Raw genomic sequence first — 17301 nt, 5'->3', positions numbered from 1 at the left:
AAATAGACATCACATCACAGATTCAGTAATAAGATCTAGAATAAGCGTCGTTATTTAAATGTCAGCCCAACCAAAGTAAGCTTTGGAAACGCCATATATACAACAAATTCCCTTCATTATAACTCAATTCCATGAATCTACGGTCGAGTCTTTCAAGAAACTTATCTTCATGAAAGTCAATCTTGCATTCTGCAAGTTTCTTCACTGTAACAAACCAAGCTGCTGAGGACAAGAGTTAAAACAACTGCCGATTCGTTGGATTTTATTGGATAAATTAAATAATTTAAGGCACTCCATCAAGAAACTTGTCATTAAGATAATTAAAATGCTAAAATATGCTCCTATTGGCAACATGTCTGAAGTGGCAAATATAATCTGACAATTGCAAATAGATGTGGAATACAACTGCTGTAAGACAAGAGAACTCACTCCGCTGCCGTCAGTTAACCTTTTCATAATTTAGACCTAACCGGCCTTAAGTTATTCCAACATTCTAGTCTTTTAGGTTAAATAAACCATTCCCATCTGTAAGCGTGCGAGTAACCTGTGTCTTATCCAAAAAAAAAAAAAAGTATCTTACATCACTTGAGGCACTAAAAGGACCAACCGGAAGCTTACTCAAACAGTCTCTAGGCTTATGGGACTTAAGTGGTTAATCATGTCACAATGCAGAGACTGGTCAAATCACAAAGTCAAGACTGATCACGTGACAAGGCAAATGATGACGTCACAATGCAAATACACAAAGACCAACTGAGAGGCGTGATGGCTGAACAGTGGCGTCGAGAACCGAAGATACTCTACTGAAATCTGTCGACTGCTGAAGATATTAAGACTAAACATCCACTGTCATCTCACGATATCTAGCCGTTTTAGATTAGGGTCACTGTCTTCGACGACTGCTACAATTCTCGTTAATAATGGTTGTCCGGTGACACTACGGTTAGTTGGGATATCCAGGCTTCCTGAAATTTGTTAGAGGTCTTGGTAAGTCAAATACTCAAGTAAGATCCAGAGAAAACCACCCCGTAGCAGATTCCTATTCGTACATACCAACAATAATAATAAAAAGCCAGACTACAATCACATGAAAATTTTATTTAACCTATATGATATGAGATAATGGCATAAATAAAACGCAGACTATTAAAGTTATAAAATTCTAAGCAATCTATGACAAACACTAACCATATCAGCAACTACATCAAGCCAAACTTTCTACACGAAATATGCAAGAAACCTAAATAACACATGAAATTACTAAACATATAAAAAACCAAAAACAATAAGTTTTAACAAGTAAATCCATACCTTCAGAAGTGCCAGGGGTAGACTGGTCAGGAAGAATGCCAACACCATCCACTTCCAGCAGCATGGCGTTTAAATCATTTAGATAGAGACTGCTGGGCGAACTTGGGAACATGTGTAAGTGGTCCTCATTCTGGGGCATCTCCTGAGTAATACAATATAAATTACAGAAGTATAAGAATCAATATTATTAACAAGCAGACCATATTATACAACATACGTAAAAGCCACAGCCAACTTAAATAGTTTACAGTTAACCAACAGATTCTCCATCTTTTACTTCATAACTATTATTGTACAAGTAAAAAATAGTATAATTTCAAGATATGAAATAAATTAAAACAAATTGCAGTACGATTATTGGGATAAAAGATCCAAATTCTGTACGTTGAAACCCAAGAACGAAATATGGTTAACTTTTAACCTAGTGGTTTTATTACGCTCCACATTATTAAAGGGAATAATCAACAATGAGGCGTTTAACTATTAGGCATCGATCAAATCAAAATCTATAAAGTAAAATCTACAAAATGACTCCCTCACTCTGCCCAGATGCACGTTGTGAAGTAACAGCTGCCCAGGCAAATTCTTCCTGCTTGCTCTTTTTCTTTCACTACACCTCGTGTGGGCGACATAAAAGACGATGAAAGAAGCACAGAAGGAGACGAAGAGCAAGAAAACGACGAGACATACCACTCCAGTCGTGCTTTCCATTCTGAAATATATAGGCCGAGTTTTATTTGGTGGTGCAACAGGTTCACAGTGGTAATCTTTTGACCTATTGCAATAAACGCTACGACGATAACACTGTAGTTTATTAGGATTACTAAAACTACAATAAGTATAAACACAGGCACTATTTGCAAAGTACTAGTTACCAGAGTCAGAGTTATAGTACTAGTTACCAGAGTCCGAGTTATAGTACTAGTTACCAGAGACTTGATCATCGGACGCTAGGAACAACTATTTTGTTACAGCACTATTGTCGGGGATTGTCGAAAGACAGCTATCTGCCCAAATAATTACAGACTTTAGGGATCAACACATATACTACTATTAGAAACCTAGATTGAACACTATTTGTTCCACTTATTACATTCAAGAACCATGTTAGGCGATTACTGAAAGATTCTGTTAACCAGTACAGAGAAATGCCTCTACATAAATTTTAATCGCATACTTGGATTAAAATCAATGCTTAAGAAGATGAGCCGTAACTGACTGCCTTGGGGTGAAACAGAAAAGTAAAGGAACACTAACCTTTATATACGAACCACAAATGCAGATACAAATTAATCCTCTTGTTATTCACGAACCAGCGGACAGCAAATTTGTTGTTTGCCACAAACACCAACCTAAGAGTCTTAAATTAAAATATGTAGCTGTACAGAACGGACAACCTACTCGGGGAGTAGACGGTCGTACACTGAATACTACAGACACAGCCACCCAAATGTAGAGGTGTAATAACGGTTCCAGGAGCTTTTTTAAGTCAAATCTATTTCTTGTCGTGTAAAATAGCCACCAACCGTCAATCAAGGGTTGTTTTTTTACAGATCAGTTGCTTCTGTGTTTTATTCTGTAACTTGTTTGAAGGAAATTGTATCTGCTTTCGGAGCAGTTTACATTCATCTATCTATCTATCTATTTTATCTATCTTATCTATATATATATATATATATATATATATGCATATATATATATATATATATATATATATATGTGTGTGTGTGTGTGTGTGTGTGTGTGTGTGTGTGTACTGTACTCTGCTCATATTTAGTTTCAATGAGACGGGATGGTTTAGGTTCAGATTTTTTAATTTACAAAGACAATTTATCAAGTATTACACATTAAAGTATTGAAGCCTAACACGAAAAGTAAAATATATATTATACAGTGGAGTTGTGTAGATATTTTGTGATATAAATTATGTGTACATACATACATACGCACACAAACAAGACGGGAAACACCGAAACATCACAAAATTGCTAACGCCTTCAGGGTGGAAAAGGGTACTGAAAGGGCGGGGAGAAAGTCCACAAGATACTCTATGGGACTCCCAGTCAATTATAGACGGTTTGGGAAAAGAGGATTACCGTGAAAACAATTTGATGGAGGCGCGCACTTCCCTCTCCTCTTCTCTTCGGGGGGGAAATTCCGCGACTCTAACAAGGTACTCGAAAAAAGCGGGGGAGGCTTACACGCACACTAATGATATTAACATAATTCTCTCTTTCGTTTATTATGGTCTCATCAAAGTACTGGTGGTACTCTCTCTCTCTCTCTCTCTCTCTCTCTCTCTCGTTTATTATGGTCTTATTAAAGTACTGGTGGTACTCTATATCTCTCTCCCTTCCTCCTCCTCCTCCTCCTCTCTCTCTCTCTCTCTCTCTCTCTCTCGTTTTATGATCTCATCTGAAGTGCTGGCGATACTCTCTCTCTCTCTCTCTGCCTAGTTCATCATTGTTTTCTGTTTTCTGTAAACATTTCCTCTCTCTCCTCTGTTGCTCTCTCTCTCTCTCTCTCTCTCTCTCTCTCTCTCTCTTCTCATCATTGTTTTATCAGTTTCAATATAAGAGAAAGCTGTAACACTGGCAAACAACAGAGTTCTGTTCATGTACAAAAGTATTTATATCGTCATACATTTTTGACATATATACATTAAGCCATTTTATTCCGAGAGCTTTTGCACTACCAAGAATCTTACGCAAACTTCTTGATATATACATTATACATGGGCGTTTGAAAGCGTCTGACTTTTGGGAGTACGTTGTTGAAATGCGATATTGCCAAAGCTTTTGCGTAGGTGACCCCATGGGACGGCATCCTGGCTTGTGGGCGAGGGGGTGGAGTCTTCTCCTGTCCTTGGGGGGTGGTTGGGGTACTCTCCTGGCAAGGGGAAGGAGGAGGGGTCCTCTACCGGCCCTCGGGTGTGGAAGGGGTCCTCCCATGGCCTGGGGAATGGGAGGCGCCCTTCCTGGCCCCCTGGGGGTGACAGGGAGTAGGGTTGGAATTTGTAAAAGAAGGATTCTTGATGTTTACAGTGGCGCGGTGAAAATGCAAATAGTGCTCTCAGAATAAAATTGCTTTATATATATATGTCAAAAGTATACGAAGATATATATACTTTTATATATAAAGGACAATCATGATTTATCCTGGATTATTTTCTGTGTGCAAAAGGAAGGTACTAAAGAAAAAAAAGATGGAAATACATTGGAGCTTCATTTATAGAATAATTGAACCGTGATATTTGAAATATTCTTTTGCTTGCTTGCCTGCTAATGATTGTAAGGGATATCGCCAGCTGTCCTGTACTGTAATAAATATACCTTAGTTTTACCAGACCACTGAGCTGATTAACAGCTCTCCTAGGACTGGCCCGGAAGGATTAGACTTATTTCATGTGGCTAAGAACCAATTGGTTACCCAGCAACGGGACCTACAGCTTATTGTGGAATCCGAACCACATTATAGCAGGAAATGAATTTCTATCACCAGAAATAAATTCCTCTAATTCTTCATTAGCCGGCCGGAGACTCGAACGCAGGCCCAGCAAAGTGCTAGCCGAGAGCGATATCGACCCGTCCAACGAGGAATTTTCCAATAGCGGATAGATAGATCGATAGATAGATAGATAGACCTCTTAAGATGCAATTATGTGGACAGCCCGGTGAAGCTGTCGTTAAATTTGCATTCCATTTGCCGCCTTCCATCTTTTATCGCTTCCGAATCGGAAGGTGAGGCTCTTCAGGAGAGTGTCTAATCTCTCTCTCTCTCTCTCTCTCTCTCTCTCTCTCTCTCTCTCTTAGTCGTTTGAAATAAGCCATCTAAAACTGGGACTCCATTTCACTATCTCTCTCTCTTTGAAATAAGCCATCTTTTAACTGGGACTTCATCTCTCTCTCTCTCTCTCTCTCTCTCTCTCTCTCTCTCTCTGTAAACAATGAGGAGGGCGCTTGTGATAATGAAAGAGGAAAATGTATCTTGCCGATAATTGAAGATTGAGACGATGATGTATCATTTTACGACAAAAATCAAAAGATATAATTCAGTTTATTTATGTGTGAAGGAAAGATAAAGTGTTTAATTATGCACTTTTTAGTTTTCTGTAAAACTATTGTGCCGGCTTTGTCTGTCCGTCCGCACTTTTTCTGTCCGCCCTAAGATCTTAAAAACTACTGAGGCTAGAGGGCTGCAAATTGGTATGTTGACCGTCCACCCTCCAATTATTAAACGTACCAAATTGCAGCCCTCTAGCCTCAGTGCGGTTTTATTTCATTCAGGTTGTGCTAGCCATAATCGTGCGTCTGGCAACGATATAAGATAGGCCACCACTGGCCATGGTTGCGTCCCACGGGCCGCGACTCATACAGCACATTATACCGGATACAGTTGTTAGATCTACTAGGTGGCCTTGATTATACGCTGTACAGTAACTGATTACAGCCGGGAAGAAACTTCGGCGCATGTTTTACTTGTTGTATATGTTTCGACGTGTTACTGGTTAGCCATCTGCTTTTGCATTTGAAATGAATAATAGAAGGGTTTTCTGCAAAGGAATCAGGCCGATTTAGAAAAATCAAGGAACGAACGTGCAGTCTTGTTCTTGTATATATATATATATATATATATATATATATATATATATATATTGTATATATATATATATATATATATATATATATATATATATATATATATATATATATATATATATATATATATATATATATATATATATATATATATATATATATATATATATATATATATATATATATATATATATATATATATATATATATATATATATATATATAAAGTCCTAAGCTCACGTATTATTATAAAATCCATGTGAGAAGGTGAGAGAAAACGGGGACTTTGAGGATACCACGAGGAACGTTATGCGTATGTAAATAAACATAACTGTATTTATATAATAATTGTAGGTACAGACATTATTACATATGCAAATATTTGTTTATGTCAAGGTCCTGAAAAAATGTCCGGAGTAAAGGGTTTAGCAATATTAGTAACTTCGTATAATAACGAAGAAAAACACAGAACGTCGAATATACCCACGCAAATACGACGATGTCGTTTTGTGATCATGCTGGACCCGAGAAGGTTGCTTGCGGAAATGACACCACCAGCTGATTGTAAAGAGTTCATGACGGCTGATGTTAGGACTTGGGTTTTTGTGTATGTTTATATTTGGGTGTGTTTAATTTCTCCTTTTTCTTTGTGTCTTAATATATATATATATATATATATATATATATATATATATATATATATATATATATATATATAACATATATACGTGTGCGTGTGCTTGTGAGTATACATATAAATTTATATATATATATATATATATATATATATATATATATATATATATATATATATATATATATATATATATAAAGATAAAATTCATTTAGAAAGAAACACAGTTTTATAGGTTTTCGACTCTTTCTGTCCTTTAAGTAAAGGACGAAAGAGTCAAAGGCCTCAGCATCCAGTGTTTCCCTTCCTCTGATGTTATCTTTATTTATATATTCATCTCGTTCCATATTTTCGTGATTCAGTTATACACATTATAGCATATATATATACAGTATATATATACATATAAAATTTATGTATACACATGTACTCTGTATATACTGACTGTGTGTGTGGGTGTGAGTGAATAATAAAAAAATCTAAAAGACCTGCATTAAAAAGCCCTAGAGCCACGCAATGTCCATTTTAATAGCGAGCAAATGAGGAACTTTTAATTAAAACGATGCAACAGTAATTATATCTGGTCGAGGTAATTGAAAACGCAATAAAGGGAAAATGGAAGCATTAAGTCAAATTCTCTAAATTTAAATTCTTATTTCAAAACGTTTTGCTATTGTATTTGACTCGCTTTCTTTTAACTGTCCAATATACATTTGACTTGACTCCATGAAAAAATTGGTTTTACATTTTTTGTCTTTGTATTTATCAACACGTTATTAATTTTGCACCTCGTAAGGACTGTTACTGTTATTATATTATTATAATATGAATCTTAGCTGAAAGAAAGGAATAAAAACCACCGCAGCAGTTTAATAATTATTGCGGTTAAGCTGAATTTTGCGAAACAATTCCTTTTTGCGACATAGGCTAAATTGTATTTGCACGAACACCCCCCTCCTCTCTCTCTCTCTCTCTCTCTCTCTCTCTCTCTCTGAATTACTGAACAATAACAACAATAACAATAATAATATTATTATTATTATTATTATTGTTATTATTATTATTATTATTATTATTATTATTATTATTATTATTATTATTATTATCTGTATGTTATTTGTTGAAAAATTGAAATGAAGAGAATGTTTTATATGGATTACCGAATTATTAAGTTACAACTGTAAGGAAGACAATGCTATTGCATTATTATTATTATTATTATTATATTATTATTATTATTATTTATTATTATTATTATATTTAACTGTGATATTATCAATTCTTATTAATGGTATACACAGACACAAACACACGCACCCGCCCACACAAAAACACAGACACAGAAACACACACACACATACACAAACACACACACACAATCAAACTCTCTCATCTATCACCATCAATATAAAAAAAATCACGATATTCCAAATGTAACTAAGGTTCTAAAACTGATACCCACGAATTAAGGAATCCTGGGAGCAAATTCGTGAGATGTATGCTAGTATTGCACCAGCCCCGGTTTTTTTTTTTTTTGCCATGCCCCTAGGTAATGTTCGGTTAAGTTGGGTTAGGTTATATTAAACTGCGTTCAGGAAACATAATGAGATTATTTTTAAGGAAATTCTATGGTTAGTTTTTAAGATATGGCGTCGCGCTTTTTTTTTCAGGGAAAGGTCCCAGTACTTGGTTACATCTTGGGAAAATGCATCCGGGAACGAAAGAAGAGAAGTGAGGGAAGTTGGATAAAAGGGGGAAAGAGCGAGAGTGTAATAGGTAATGGAAGGGGGAGGAACAGAAAAAGGGGCAGAAAAATAATCGAATAAAAGAGGGTCAAGGAGTCCTCGCAAAAGACAGGGAGTCAAGAGTAATAAAAGAAAGAATGAGGAAAAATTCTGCGAAAGATGAAGAGTCTTTTTTAAGGAATTAGGGAAATGAGAGAGAGAGAGAGAGAGAGAGAGAGAGAGAGAGAGAGAGAGAGAGAGAGAGAATTAACGAAATGACGGAGCAGAGGAAAATTATACACAAGTAGGTTTGTAGATGGAAAAAAGGAGTGATTATAAGGGTAACTTGTGAGGGGGGGAATTATATGTATGTATATGTATATATACATACACACACATGTATACATATATATATTATTCGTTTTATGCTTCCATATGAATATATATACACAGTGAAGTTATGCCTATTTTGTGATATATGTATATATATATATATACATTATATATATAATGTATATATATACATATACATACACATACACATACAACGGACTCTCATAGAAAATCTCTACTCAAAATAATTGCAAGATGAATACTACAGTGACTTGCGGTACCATTTTCCCGTTAAGCCATCCTTTTATTTCTTCAGAAATAAAACTACTGCTTAAAAAAAAAAACTCCGCTTTCATTTCCGCTAAAAAAGAATCTTTTCGATCTTCTCTCTCTCCCTCTCACTGTCGTCGCAAATGAGAGGGTCATTCGATTATGACGTTACTGGTCGCCGGAACCTAATCCTAAAACACTATCCTTGATCCTGCAATACGTCAGGGCGAAATGAACCCGAGATCCTCCTCAATCCTACGAGATCCCGGAGGCATTAAGAGGAAACTTCGCCTTCACTCCCTACAGCCGGATCCAGAGATAATAATAATAATAATAATAATAATAATAATAATAATAATTACGAAGAAAATACTATAACGTGATGATAATAATCCAACAATGTAATAACAACAATAATAATAATAATAATAATAATAATAATAATAATAATAATAATAATAATAATAATAATAATAATAATAATAATAATAATAATAATAATAATAATAATATAATAATAATTACGAAGAAAACTATTAACGTGATGATAATGATCCAACAGCAATAATAATAATAATAATAATAATAATAATAATAATAATAATAATAATATAATAATAATAATAAACACCAAGCAGTGCAAAGGATGTGACATTAACATAAGGACCATTTTGAAGTTTGCTGAGATGGATTTACTTATTTGATAATAATATAATAATAATAATAATAATAATAATAATAATAATAATAATAATAATAATAATAACTAGGAGGGCAAAACTATCACCGTTATGATAATGATATTGATGCATTAAGAAATGACATAAGAACAATTTTGAAATCTGATATGGTAAAGTTACTGACAGAATAATAATAATAATAATAATAATAATAATAATAATAATAATAATAATAATGCACCGACGTTTCTTCGGCGCAATCGAGTTTTCTGTTCGGCGGTGGCCTCAGCCATGGCCCCTAAAACTTTTAGCCGCGACCCATGAAACTCAGCCACGGTCCGGTGGCGACTTATGTTGTTGATGTCTACAGCGCTCCCAGAAGTGCGATTAGGGCTAATTTAACTCGTCAAATCAAAAAAGCTACTGATTGAAACAGAGGGCTGCAATTTATTATGTTTGATGATTGGAGGGTGGATGATCAACATACCAATTTGCAGCCCTCTAGCCTCAGTAGTTTTTAAGATCTGAAGGCGGACAGCCGGCACAATAGTTTTCTTTTACAGAAAACTAAAAATGGAGAGGATTATAATAATATTTGTAGGAAAAGCATTACAAGAAAGTTATAATACGACTTCAGATTCCTGCAGAATAAACACAATAACATTATTGATGACAACTGTAATGGAAATTAATTTATAAAGATGCTGATATGTAACACAAAGGAAGTGAATATTACAAGAAACGTTTTTAATCTCTCTAATCTCAGATTGTAGAGTCTGATAATATCAATAAGAAGAATAAAAAAATAATTAATATACAGATAATTACGAACGCTAACGAATAGAGAAGAAATGACATGAGAAACATTACGATTCTTCCTTCAGTCATTCCAGTGCCAGATTGCTAACAGAGTATAATAATATCAGTGACAAGAAGAATAACAAAAAAATTAGAAAAATAAATATAATTACGAACGTTAACCAATACAAAGGATATATGAAATGCCTTATCTTTCTTACTTCAACCTTTCTAATGTCAGATTTCAGCGCAATCGAGTTTTCTGTGCAGCCGCTACAGCGAATAATCAAGGCCACAGAAAATAGATCTATCTTTGCGTTGTTCTTGGTATAATACCATTATGAGCTTGACCCATGAAACTTCTTAACCACTGCCCGGTGGTGGCTCGTCTTATATCGTTGCCAGAGGCAATGATTATGGCTAACTTTAACCTTTAAATAAAAAAACTACTGAGGCTAGAGGGCTGCAATTTGGTATGTTTGATGACTGGAGGGTGATGATCAACATACCAGTTTGCAGCCCTCAGCCTCAGTAGTGTTTAGAAAGCTTGTGGGGACAGGTGAAAAGTGCGGACAGAAAAAAGTGCGGACGGACAGACAAAGCCGTCACAACAGTTTTCTTTTGCAGAAAACCAAAAAAAATTATCAAAATAAATATGATAAAAAAGCGTACGCGAATACAAAGGAAAATTCACGAGAAACATTACTGGTCTTACTTCAGTCATTCCAATGTCAGATTACTAATAGATTATAATAATATCAGCGAGAAGAAGAATTAAAAAAAAAATAAGGAAGATAAAGGTAATTACGAACGTAAACCATTACAAAGGAAATTACATGAGAAACAATATTCTTCCTACTGGCATAATGGTTCTCAAGGACACAAAGCCAGCACAATTTCCTTCTTAATAATGTTGTATCGTGATTTTCAATTAAGGTTTTTCCCCTGAAAGACAGACTGAGTGATCTCGAAGAAGATTAATATTCTTTTCCTCATAACTTGATAAGAACATCAGTATTATCTTTGCTGACGTCTCGACGCTACAGGACGGGTGTATTTTCATTATCTCTCTCTCTCTCTCTCTCTCTCTCTCTCTCTCTCTCTCGCTATTTATATAGATATATATATATATATATCTATATAAATATATATATATTGTATATATGTTTGTATTATATAATATACACATTTATATATTTGTATATATATATGTATATATATATATATATATATATATATATATATATATATATATATATATATATATATATATACTGTACATTTGTATGTGTATATATATATATATGTGTGTGTGTGTGTGTGTATGTGTGTGTGTGTATAGACAGAAAATACACCATGGGTTGAGGGCATCGATTCCCGATCAAAATCCTTTACTCGCTGCAACTTTGGTCTTAATTCATTTCCTACTTTGACGGCTTCAGTTATGGAGTGCAAATTATTCAGATGCACTGGAAGGTCAAAGGTTAACCAGGTCAGACCAGCGACCTGTGTTTTTTTTTTTTCTTCAAGCACAATTCAAGAAATAATATTACATGACCGTTGATTTAGCCTTCCACAATAAATATATTCGTTGTCTTTGAGTTTTAAAGAAATGATAATAATGAGATTACAGAAATGAGGAGATATAAATTATGTTGTAGTCATTTATTCAAGAGCTTATTTCTATAAAAAAATTATGTCGAACGTTGCTTCTTCGATTTAGCTTTTCATCAGTTGTTTATATATTACTGTATATTAAACATAATACGTCAAGTCTAGTTGCTCGTTGGGGGAGTCGGTAGAGTTGTGGGCTAGCACTCTGCTAGGCCCGAGTTCGAGTCTTCGGCCAGCCAATGAAGAATTAGAGGAATTTATTTCTGTTGATAGAAATTCATTTCGCGTCATAATGTGGTTCGGATTCCTCAATAAACTGTAGGCCCCGTTGCTAGGTAACCAGTTGGTTCTTAGCCACGTAAAATAAATCTAATCCTTCGGGCCAGCCCTAGGAGAGCTGTTAATCAGTTCAGTGGTCTGGTTAGACTGAGGTATACTTAACTTTGTATATTAAACCAGCCTTACATAATATGTCAAGTTATCCCTTAGAACTTCTTTCCATGGGTTCGCCCTCTCGAATTCTTTATCTTATTATGGATGGAATGGAATATAGAATTTAGGCCAAAGGCCAAGCACTGGGACCTATGAGGTCATTCAGCGCTGAAAGGGAACTATAGCAGAAAGGCTTGAGAGGTGTAACAGGAGGAAAACCTCGCAGTTGCATTATGAAACAAGTGTTAGGAGAGGGTGAATTCCAAGATGGAAGAGAGACTATGAATAGAGGTACAGTAAAAGGAATGAAAGGGGTTGCAGTTAGGGGCCGAAGGGACGCTGCAAAGACCCTTAAGTAATGTCTACAGTGCACCGCGTGAGGTGCACTGACGGCACTGCCCATCTACGGGGAAAAATATGCTCTCATTTGTATGGATACCCTATAACCGCAATACGCTAATTAACGCCTGCAATATAAGACTCTTAGAATACTGTTGATGTTGTTGTTAGATTATGCCGACCACGTACGAGTAATAATTAAGAAAGGGATTGGAACGAATCTCCATTATTATTCGTGTTAGCGAAATTAGCTCTTGATTAGAACAACGGCCTGTTCGTGAGCAAGAGCCTGTGCAGTGGCATAGCTAGCTTATGCAATCGAATGCAACAAACAAACCTACCGGTTTGATTGGGGAATGAAATGAAGAAGGTACTTGTATATATACGTAACGACAGACGCTAGAAATAAATGAATATATTGATAAGATATTTTTCATCCCACATCACCTAATAGCATAATAATAATAATAATAATAATATTAATAATAATAATAATAGTGCTATTATTTTTTATTATTATTATTATTATTATTATTATTTTGTTATATAATAATAATAATAATAATAATAATAATAATAATAATAATAATTATTATTATTATTATTATTATTATTATTATTATTATTATTATTATTATTATTATAGTATTATTATTATTATTATTTCCGCAGGTATTTCTTTGAAGCTACAAGTCATCAGTATACTAAAAGATATGGTGTAGGTATTTATCACATCTTTATTATTGTGTTGCAATTATCTTCAGTATATTACATTTCAACGTCATCTTATAATCTTGCTTGTAGCGGTTAAAATGATTAAATTTTAATATATCTTTTACATTTCTTCAATAACATTTTACAATCTCGAATGGTGTCTCGACAGTGTGTTAGAAATATCAATCTAATTTTGCATTCCTAAGGCTAAGTAATTATAGGAAAGTAATCTGAAGTAATCCAAAATAATGCACATTTCATCATTTGTTCGATTCCTTCGAAATGTATATTGTTGTTAAATATTAGAGATCGATTGCGACCTAAAATTCTTCTTCTCTTTACAGAGGATTCGGACACGGCCCCTAACCATGTCGTCTGTTTATTAACGCATTTTGTCAGCAAAATGACCGAACGTTTTCGACCTAAAATTCTTATCTTCTTTTTACAGAGGATTCGGACACGGCCGCTGACCATGTCGTCATCGATCTTGGCTCTCCGTGGAAAAAGGGCATCATATAAGGACGTCCCTTTCATGCTTTTTTTTTTTGTTATAATCCTGCCAATACCAGACTCCTTCGCAAGAGTCCTTCACGGGAGTCCTAGGTGGATTCTATTATTCTACTATTGTGGCAGGACAGGCCGTTTGGGGAAATGGACAATTCTGGTGAGTCCCGACACAAATTTGTTCGTATGTTATATAATAGAGCAAATGATGAAATAGATAAATAGAATAGATATTACATTAATAATAACACACATAATAATAATAATATTAATAATAATAATAATTATTATTATTATTATTATTATTATTATTATTATTATTATTATTATTATTATTATTATTATTATTATATATTTACAGTCCTTATAAAAACAAAGTTTATCTCACCCATGCTAAGAAATTATTATTATTATTATTATTATTATTATTATTATTATTATTATTATTATTATTATTATTATTATTATTATTATTATTCAGAAGATGAAGCCTATTTTTAAAGGGCCACTGACTTGAAATTCAAGCTTCCAAAGAATATGGTGCTCATTAGGTAGAAGTAAAAGGAGGTAAAGGGAAAGAAGAGATCTCACTTATTAAAAAAGTAATAATAAATTAATAAATAATAGATTAATAAATAGATAAAAAATGTATTAAAATACAAGGAGAATGGTATTAGGGTAGTACTAAATAAATAGATAAATAAATAAATAAATAAATGAAAAGAACCTCCAGGACAAGAATCTGGTACAGAGGTCATGGCTGTGCAAAAAAAAAAAAAAAAAAAAATGCGCCGAAGAAAAGTTTTCTATATATTCTCTACAGCGTACTGTATGAGCCGCCGTCCGTGAAACTTTAACCACGGCCTGGTGATGGCATATCCTATATCGCTGCCAGAAGCACTATTATGGCTAACTTTAACTTTAACCTTGAATAAAATAAAAACTTATGAGGCTAGAGGTTTGCAATTTTGTATGTTTGATGATTGGAGGTGGATCAACATACAACTCTTGCAGCCCTCTAGCTTCAGTATTTTTAAGATCTGAGGCGGACAGAAAAGTGTGACAGAAAAGTGCGGACGGACAGAAAAAACCGGCACAATAGTTTTCTTATACAGAAAAGTAAAAAACCGCTTCCCAATCTCAAAGGATATATTGGGAGATCAGCCATTGGTTGTTCGTGTTTTTTTTTTTATTTTACGTATGTAATTATTTTTGTTATGTTTAATTTTGACCTCCTTTTTTATTTGTATGCATACATTATTTACTTTTCCATGGAAGACATTCATTTGTTTCTGGCAACCGAGATTGCAGGATAAAGTGTTAAAAATAAATATAACCTCGGAATTACTAATAACAATGTTTCTATTCTTCAAAGTAATAAAAAATGTTGAATTTTGTTTCTACTTGTATTGTTAACTTTCTTTTTTTACACGTTTTTTGTTTTTTTAAATAATTCATTTTACAATATCCAGTTGCCTTTCTCGATCACATGTGATTGAGTTTCACGTTTAACGAAGAGGTATTATGTTCTTATTTCTTGTAAAACCAAATGCCTTTGGGGCTATGAGTTAAGACCCGTGATGCATTTCCGCGAATTTCTTTTTAGATTCATAATCGTCAATGTTTTTTTAATCTTGGTTTACCTGAGTAACTCCTGGGTTTTAGCTTCGTAATACCAATTCCTTTGTGGAGTTTAGTTCTCAGCTTTGTATTATAACTTTTAAAAATTATTTTTCATAATTTTCAAAAATTATTTTTCATAATTTTTAAAAATTATTTTTCATAATTTTCAAAAATTATTTTTCATAATTTTTAAAAATTATTTTTCATAATTTTTAAAATGATTTTTCATAATTTTTAAAAATGATTTTTCATAATTTTTAAAATTATTCTTCCAAGAGGAGAAGCGTTGGATCTTCACCCTGTAATACTAATTCGCTTGAGGGCTTAAGTTCTTAAATCCTACCCCTCCCCCCTACGTCCACTCTCCCCCCCCCAACCCCTTCACTAGCCTCCCCCGGCACACACCATAAAAAATAATCTCCGTAGGTGGGTAGTGCCGTCAGTGCCCCTCACACGGTGCACTGTAGGCATTACTTAAGGGTCTTTGCAGCGTCCCTTCGGCGCCTAGCTGCAACCCCTTTCATTCCTTTTACTGTACCTCCGTTCATGATTTCTGCCATTTGACTTTCCACCCGCTTTAACAACTGTTTCATAGTGCAGCTGCGAGGTTTACCTCCAGCTACGCCTTTCAAAAATCCTTACTGTCAGTTTCCCTTTCAGCGCTGAATGACCTCATAGGCCCCAGAGCTTGGCCTTAGGACTAAATTCCATATTCTATTCTGTCACTAAAATGATTATTAAAGAACACAACTACAGCGAATTCAGACCAAGAAACGGAACGAAGGAGAGGAGAAGGAAAGATCCTTCTAATCGTGAGGTAAGTGGGGGCGGTGGGGGATTATGAATATGAATATGCATGATTACGGAGCGTGAGATAGTAGTAGCGCAGTAAATCTATTAACTTTAATACATTAGTATGCAACGGGTATGGAATACATTAGTATGTAAAGGGTATTTAACTTGGTAAAGCCATGGCATCCCGGGCAAGTTATATACACTCACGTTCCATATTTTCGTGATTCGGTTATACATACCACTCGGATGAATGAAGACGGAAAATTTCATTGAGGAAAGTTAAGATGAATATCGTAAGAAAAGGTAAAATTCCTCAAGATTATATTTTCTTATTGTCCAATGGAAATAAATGGAGTAGGTACTGAATGGAAAATGAATAGGGCCTGTTGAACAAATGATGAATGGAAATGAAGAATATGGTCATTAAAATGTAAAATTCTTCAAGTTAAGAGGAAGTATTCGGGGGTTGTATAATTATTATTCATTTGAAATAGTTGGGGAAGTGGTTGGAAGGTGGGAATAAATATAAAAAAAATCCGGAAAGAATGAACAATATATTGAAAGATGGATAAAAGTCTCCAAATTGAGAACAATTGTAAATTCTTCCCTTTCCAAATAAAAAATATTAATAGATACAATTTGAATGAATTAAGAAAAGAACAATTAATGAAGATAGTTAAGATACCCTTGAAAGACAAATGATAAAATGCTTATATTGTGAGATAATGTTGGAAGGAGATTTTTTTTCTTTAAATGATGAGATAACTAAATGACATGAGAATGTATTATTGTAGTTTCTATAGTTTCTATGTATATTTAAGTATACTGTTGAACTCGTAGAGTTATTTATTTCCCATAACCTGAGTATACTATCCATAGCACCAGCAATTGTATTTTTAGTTTTCTGTAAAAAAAAACTATTGAGATGGCTT

The 17301-nt window shown here is 34.1% G+C and overlaps 1 protein-coding gene across 1 annotated transcript; it reads right to left on the bottom strand.

Moving 5' to 3' along the window:
* Positions 1–249: 249 nt before the first annotated feature.
* Positions 250–2749, bottom strand: LOC136841480 (uncharacterized). The gene is made up of 4 exons (XM_067108421.1): positions 2569–2749; positions 1852–2023; positions 1312–1453; positions 250–965 (listed from the first exon to the last, which is right to left on the bottom strand). Exons 2-4 carry the CDS (start codon positions 2020–2022, stop codon positions 850–852), a joined length of 429 nt encoding a protein of 142 aa, XP_066964522.1. The 5' UTR covers position 2023; positions 2569–2749; the 3' UTR covers positions 250–849.
* Between the last annotated feature and the right edge of the window lie 14552 nt (positions 2750–17301).

This window comes from Macrobrachium rosenbergii, chromosome 9 (genome assembly GCF_040412425.1).
Source record: "Macrobrachium rosenbergii isolate ZJJX-2024 chromosome 9, ASM4041242v1, whole genome shotgun sequence".
Classification (NCBI taxonomy): domain Eukaryota; kingdom Metazoa; phylum Arthropoda; class Malacostraca; order Decapoda; family Palaemonidae; genus Macrobrachium; species Macrobrachium rosenbergii.
The sequence above is the reverse complement of the archived record's forward strand: the minus strand, read 5'-3'. Positions and strand labels throughout refer to the sequence as shown.